This window comes from Pygoscelis adeliae, unplaced genomic scaffold, assembly GCF_000699105.1.
Source record: "Pygoscelis adeliae isolate BGI_AS28 unplaced genomic scaffold, ASM69910v1 Scaffold108, whole genome shotgun sequence".
Lineage (NCBI taxonomy): Eukaryota > Metazoa > Chordata > Aves > Sphenisciformes > Spheniscidae > Pygoscelis > Pygoscelis adeliae.
Window position 1 is genome coordinate 178960 of NW_008825498.1, and position 7285 is coordinate 186244.

Here is a 7285-nt window from a genome sequence, read left to right on the forward strand (position 1 = left end):
GAATGATAGGTAAGATCATGTACCCAAAGAACATTAAACGTAGATGTAAGGCTCAGCACAGTCATTTCCTAAAACCAGCCAAGCAATATTGTCCTGACAGGAAGAAACGTACTAGCCTATATATAAATTATTAGCAAACAGTCTTGTTCCAGGTCTTCATTGTACTTGTACTGTAAACAAAGATTCATATACTACAGAAATGAAGAAAGATTACAGACTGAATTCACCTACCCGTGACAACATAATGCTAGGTATCACCCCAGTATTACCCTTAGGAGACAACAGTCTATATAAAAAATTAAAAAGCTGAAAAAGTCTAGTTTTAAAGATTATATTGTTAAATTGAGATTATTTAATACTTCCACATAAGGTGGTGCACACGCACGCGTGTGTGTATATGTATAATCAATGAATGCGTTATGCAAATATACACACACACAGAGATATAGTCAGAGTTCACTATCAACTAACAGATGAAAGCCGGAAGGCCAAGCTTGCATCCCAGCATTTTTGGCAGGGATTTCAGGGACTGGGTTCTAATACTTAAATTGATTGCATATCAGCACTTCTGTATGAAGCTACTTGGATCTTATGTTAAGGATTTATTCTATTATGCAAAAAATATGCATTCTTAATACTTAAGTTTCCAAGCTCAGTAGTTGTTTTTACACCCTACAAATGGCTTTCTCAGTACTTCTCTTAATGACCAGTATATACTTGAGCAATGGCAGCAGCACTGACTCACAGCACACAGTATGGTGTTACTATGTGCTTATTGCACTCCAGTTTTCATTACCTATATAGAAGAGCTTCTTCAAAGCAGGCCTCAGCAACCCCAAGGTTTCCACAGGGATTTACTACTCCATAAAATACAGAGCCATCCCTGATCCTGGCCAAGTTGAAAGAGTTAAGGGTGATAAAAAAAGGTTTTATTAAACAAAATTATTTTTGAGATTTTTCTCTAACCTTTTGTTCCCTGTTTCATACATTAATACTCATCCTTTTGTTTCTAAATGGAGACAGCTCTTGTTCCTTACTACTCCATATGAAAGACCCCAACCAGTTCTGCCTCTGGAGAGGAGTCCTTACTGAACATAGGATGCCTACAGAACAATGGCAAGGTGCTTGTGTGGCATTCATCGTGATTGTGATCCTAACAATCTTTTCCCTACTTGACCAGGAGACCTACTGGCTCTGCCAAGGAGTGATTGCATAGCAGCTGAACAGCTGTGCCTCTCAGACTCTACCTGCAATGCCACCTACAGGATCCTGGAAAACTGTGCCCTGGCAAAGACTCGCTTCCTTCCACTGGATCATGATAGCAGGGTCAGATGTCTGAATGCAGAGCTAGACCTCGGAAACAGCTCTTTGCTGCACTGCAAATGTCACCGGCGCATGAAGAGACAGGAACACTGCTTACGTGTTTTCTGGACCGTTCACTCCAGCGTGACAGATGGTGAGATGAAATAATATGAATTTACAGAGTACTAGTAAGGCTCACCCCTCACCCCCATCTGAAAACAACTGTGAAAGGCCACTTCCCAACACTGCAGGTATCACTTTGGAACCACATCTCCTAGTGAAGAGAATTCATTACTGCTCTGTTTGATAAGCAGAGAAAACTGATCTGGTCTGGGACTGGCCCTTCAGATACACCAGGGACCCTAAGAGACAAAGGTAGCTACTCTGAGGCAGTTAGATTTAGTGCTGTGAGGGGAGACTGCTGTGAAAATCACCTCAAAATGGTGACATCCATCCATCACTGAAAACGGATGTGTGATTATGACACACACTGTAACGGCATCCCTGAGCATGCGGCTTCTTTCCAGCTTTAGTGAGATGCTTCTACTTGGCCTCCCACTAAAGACGTCCTGTGTTGCACATCTCCTCTCTAGTACTGAGGCTGAAAAAAAGCAAATGACAACATAGACCAAATTCCAGCCAGAGGAAATCTGATGACAAGATGTAATGCTGTTTTTACACAGTAATACCTTTGCATCTCCAGCAGAACCATTCTTGGCATTTGGTTTTAAGCAAGACAGAACATCTCTGAACTCCAGCCTGAGGAAACAGCCAGGCACAAATAAGAAAAAAAAAATCCATTAAAAAAAAAAAAAGAAGCTGGTCACAGAGCATTTCTCCCACTGCATAAAATATCTTGTATCTTGCCTAGGTTATTTCAATTTGGAGACTTCTCCCTATGAGAATCCAGCAAATGAAGAACACTGGAAGACAGATTACAATAAACTGGCAGCTCTGTTATCAGGTAAGGATTGTAATGGTTATATGATATAACGCTGCCCTTTCTTATCTTTTCAGGGGCTGAAAATTATTAAGGAGAACAATTTGGGGTAGCGGCCCCTTTAATCAGAGGAACGCCTGCTCTGGATACTTGCCTAAATTTGTCCCCCCTACCAAGTGTAAATATAGTCACAGATCCAGGCCCATGAAACAGGGAATAACCCACAATGGTGCATTCTCTGAAACAAACACTCTAACATGAACCAATAAAAAATACGATTTTCTAACTAGTATAACTGCAGTGTCATACTACAGGCACATAGCAGGACTAATTTGCTTTGTTCTTTTTGACGTTCCCAATCTGACCATCAAGTAAGGGCTACCCATATTTCCACACAGAATCTCTTCTGGACACTTGCTTCATTGTTTCTGGGTCTCTTTTGGTTTTATAGGCTCACAGTTAGCAGGAGATGCAACAAATCCATGCCTGAAAGCAACTCATGTCTGTAATCTGAGCAAGAAGTGTGTTCGTCTGCGCACAGACTACGCCTCTATCTGCACCAAGGGAGCAGGAAGTGAGGACATGTGTGACCGTCGCAAATGCCACAGAGGGCTAAGGAATTTCTTTGAGAAAGTCCCTGAGGATTTCACCAAAAGGATCCTATTCTGTCCATGTCAAGATGAACTTTGTGGAGAACGCCGCCGGAAAACTATTGTTCCTGATTGTTCCTTCCAGTATAACACCAAACCCAATTGCCTCTGGCTTCTGGACTCCTGCTTAGAAGACCATATCTGCAAGTAGGTCTGGCAGCAGCAGACATTAGCCAAGAGAAGAGAACAGCGTAGACACTGATAGTCTCATTTTCCTCCCTACAGATCCCGACTGGCTGACTTCCAACAAAATTGTCAACCTGCAGACATGTCTCCAGATGGTTGCTCTCAGCACAACCATGCTGCGTGCCTGCAGGCTTACATGGGGATGATTGGTAAGTGATATCCACAGGAACATACAGGCTGGATGCTTTCAGGCCACAAACTTGCAGGCACACTCTGATGCTGGCTTCCAAGGTAAATGCAGCTCAGAGAGAGCTCTTCCATGGCATTTATTACTCTACTTTGTCCCATCCTCTGCTGTCACATCAGCAGCACTTCCCTGAGATTTCTGAACACCTGTTTGCATCATCAGCCGGTACAAAGTGCTCTAAATGCCTGACCAACAGGGCTCTCTGGGCCTGTATGAGCTATGTCATTCCTGTTGCAGGATTTACATCCCATCACAGCAGTGATTAAACATGACGTTCCCTCACTGGCTAACTTTTAGACTCCTGATGGCTTGTTAGTGTTGTATACACTATCTTCTCAGAGCCAGCCAGAACATGGCACTACCAGTTGTTAGAATGAAGGTTATTTTTGATTTTAGGCATTCACTGCCAACCTGCTAATACTTTTTCAGAGTGGCTCAAAAGAGGAGCTGTAAAGAGCAGCAATATCTCAGAAGCTGTAAATCTAGACTATACTTTCTGGTTTTCCAGCCGTCTTTGCTGTTTTTGTGCTAAATGAACTCTGGCTGAATGGCACACTACAGGTGTGCAGCATTCATTTGGCAAAAGGCATTTGGTCACACAGTGTTGCCAGCTACATAAGAAGTAAGAGTGCCTTTTGCTGCCATATGCCAGTACTGCAGCTGAGTCCCTGCAGATTCTTCACATCCTTAATCTAATGCTTGCACCAGCTTCAGTTATCAGTATACTTCACCATCAGATTGCCTGAGTCAGGGGTAGCAATCTCCACACTTTCTCACAGCCCAGCAGACTTCACGTAGATTCACCAGGCCTGGATCACCTTGCAAGGGCTCCTGACCTCTCCTGGGTAACATGCATATCGCAATGGAAGGCTTCTGCCTCCAGGGCAGTGTATCCTTTAGTGTAACAGGACTCATGATGCTTCTTTCATTTGGTGAAGTAAATCCTGATTCCAGTTTCTGGGGATTTGGGACAGGCACGCCCATGACACCCAACTATGTCAGTAACTCCAGTGTGGAGGTGTCTCTGTGGTGTACATGTGAGAGCAGCGGCAACCAGAAGGAGAAGTGTGACCAGATACTCGGCATGTTTGAGAGCAACAAATGCCTTGGTAAGCATCAATCATATCACAGAATCAGAGAAACAGCTCAGCACAGGGAAATTCAAATCCTGTTGATTTCAAGATCCTACGTTGCATTGCTCTTGCGTATAGTTCTGTCTTCTTCTGCAGTTGTCTCCATGATCTCCTATCCAACCTATGGGACCAGCCTGGATCTGCTCTCAGAAGTGTTTCTATATCTTTTGGCAACACTTCTGTTCATCTCAAACACCATGAAGCTATTTCCAAACAGCATTCAAATGAAGGGGTTGCAAAAAAAAAAAAAAAAAAAAAAAATCACCATGGGAGGTCAGACATGCTGTATCCATAGGCTGCTGAGTAACCACATCAGTGCACCAGGATTATGGGGTTTGAGTTTCCTTCCCCACCTCCTTTCCTATGCTCGCCTTTGGCCCTCACTTCCTTGGTCAAGATAAGCAGCTCCTGACACAGCCCCTCTTATTAGATTCAGCAGCATAGCAATTACAAAAATCCTGTTACATGCAACTATGTAATCCTAAGTCTGTATTTCTTTTATCTCCCTAGCATTTTGGCAACAGACCTTAGTAAGATTTAAATATTTTATGTTTGTAAAAGCTTCCAAAGGATATAAAAGAAACCAACATCATTAGATAAATGATTAATATTTAAACCTACCTCCTGCTGTATAGAAAAGCCTTACACCCAGCACTATAGATACACCTACAACCTAAACATCTCATCTGAGATACTGCATATCTGCCCCTTACAAAATAGACAGCTGGGAAAGTCCCAGAGGGACCCAAAGGTCCTCAAATACAGTGCAAATTGGCTTTGCAGTCTGCTCAACCTCACAAGTAAACCCACAAACTAACAGGCCATTCACTGAACAGAGAATATGTATTTTCTAAAGCAAAGCCACACAGCCTGTGAGTGCACTTCCTAAAATAGCTTCCTTAGCCTTCTGTTCACTAGACTCCAAGGTGTGCACAAGAAAAGCACAATAAGACTCTTGCTTTACTTCTGTTTGCAGAAAATACCATTTGGTCTCAAATGCACCCGAAGCAGACAGCTCTAGAAAGACAGGAAGACTTATTTTATTCATCTTCCCTAAGCTTCCAAGGAGACAGTGCCAGCACATCTCTTGCTTCAGAAATGTCCCAGGTATGCATTGCTTTGTTGCCTTCACAAAGCAGTGAGTCAAGTCGTCTAGAGACAGTGGTTGAAAAACCTTGGATCTGGAATTGTGTGATTTTGGACATGAAAGCAAGGGATGCCACATGCATGCAGAACCCTGGACCACTTTACCTTGAACTATTCCTTCCACAGACAAGCAAAATAGGAGGCCTGGCCACAGGAGTTTCCTATAGTCTCACATTAGTGCTCAGAACTGGAGGCTCTGCAGCCAGACATTTGAGCATGAATGTGTCTAACTGGGATTCATTCCTCCTTTTCATTTCCTAGGTGGCTGAAGGGAAGACACAGCGAGACATCTCCGAACACAGTAGTATGCCTATGGCCTCTGCTGTATATTCTGGAGCTGCTATTTCTTGGCCGTCTCTGGCTCTGTTCCTGCCCCTGTTGCTGAGCCCATGTTAGCTTGGCATAAATGGTATCTTTCCTTCCCATATTATTAATCTTATTCCATATCCAGGCACCTCCCACTACTGATTTAGCTTTGGGAAACAGAAGGCTTCCAGAAAAGAGGAATGGAACAGCCTTAACCCAGAATGGCAGTCATTGAAAACCTCCCCCCAACTTGCACCCCACTTTCCCCAATCAGTTTGCCCTGAGCTCTGCAGATATGGTGCCCACCATTGCTTCTGCCATGTTAGCATTTTGAGTAACAGTCAGGCTAATATTCCACAATATTTTAAAACAAAGGTCTGAGTTCTGTCAGAACTTGTGCAGGGTTTGGTTTCTGACTGCAGGGAGGGACCTGACACAGCGTGTCCTACCACCCCACCTTCTGGAGCTCTTACTCAGGCATACAATCATAGAACCATTTGGGTTGGAAAGCACCTTTAAAGATCATCTAGTCCAACCCGTCTACTATGGGCAGGGACATCTTTCACTAGATCAGGTTGCTCAAAGCTCCATCCCACCTGGCCTTGAGCACTTCCAGGAAGGGGGCATCCACAATTTCTCTGGGCAACCTGTTCCAGTATCTCACTACGCTCATGATAAAAAATTTCTTTCCTATGTCCAATCTAAACCCACCCTCTTTCAGTTTAAATCCGTTGCCCCCTGTCCTGTCACTACAGGCCTTGGTAAAAAGTCTCCCAGCACCCCAGAGCTGGACGCAGGACTCCAAGTAGGGTAGAGTAGAGGGGGGGGAATCAGCTCTCTTGACCTGCTGGCCACGCTTCTTTTTATGCAGCCCAGGATACGATACAGCTCTCTGGGCTGCAAGTGCACATTACTGGCTCATGTCCAATTTTTCATCCGCCAGTATCCCTAAGTCCTTTTCTGCAGGGCTGCGCTCGATCCATTCATCCCCCAGTCTGTATTGATATTAGGGATTGTCTTAACCCAGGTGTAGGACCTTGCACTTGGCCTTGTTGAACTACATGAGGTTCACGTGGGTCCACTCCTCAAGCCTGTCAAGGCACAGAGTACAGCATACCATCCTAAAGACTAGAAGTCCACGCTCCAGAGTGGGTTGCAAGTAAAGCTCAATAAACATACACATGAAGCCCTTGGTAAACACCAGTTCTGGATTATTTTCAGTTCCCTTTTCAAATCCATTCTTTTAAGTATATGAAAAATACCACCTTTTAAGTATATGAAAAATACCACCTTTTAAGTATATGAAAAATACCACCTTTTAAGTATATGAAAAATACCACCCTAGATCAAGGACACTATACTACAGTTTATATTCTTGCTCCTTTCTGTTTTGCCCCTTGCAACATATATATATCATCCATTATCACAGCTAGCA

At 43.6% G+C, this 7285-nt stretch overlaps 1 protein-coding gene across 1 annotated transcript in view; it reads left to right on the forward strand.

Moving 5' to 3' along the window:
• Nucleotides 1-6014, forward strand: part of GFRA3 (GDNF family receptor alpha 3) — an 18656-nt gene extending 12642 nt beyond the window's left edge. The window contains exons 3-9 of the mRNA XM_009331454.1: nt 1181-1456; nt 2174-2266; nt 2694-3039; nt 3118-3227; nt 4240-4374; nt 5375-5505; nt 5806-6014. Of these exons, the coding sequence (XP_009329729.1) occupies nt 1181-1456; nt 2174-2266; nt 2694-3039; nt 3118-3227; nt 4240-4374; nt 5375-5505; nt 5806-5940 (1226 nt within the window). The 3' untranslated portion in view covers nt 5941-6014. The remainder of the gene's footprint in view (nt 1-1180; nt 1457-2173; nt 2267-2693; nt 3040-3117; nt 3228-4239; nt 4375-5374; nt 5506-5805) is intronic.
• The last annotated feature ends 1271 nt before the right edge of the window (nt 6015-7285 follow it).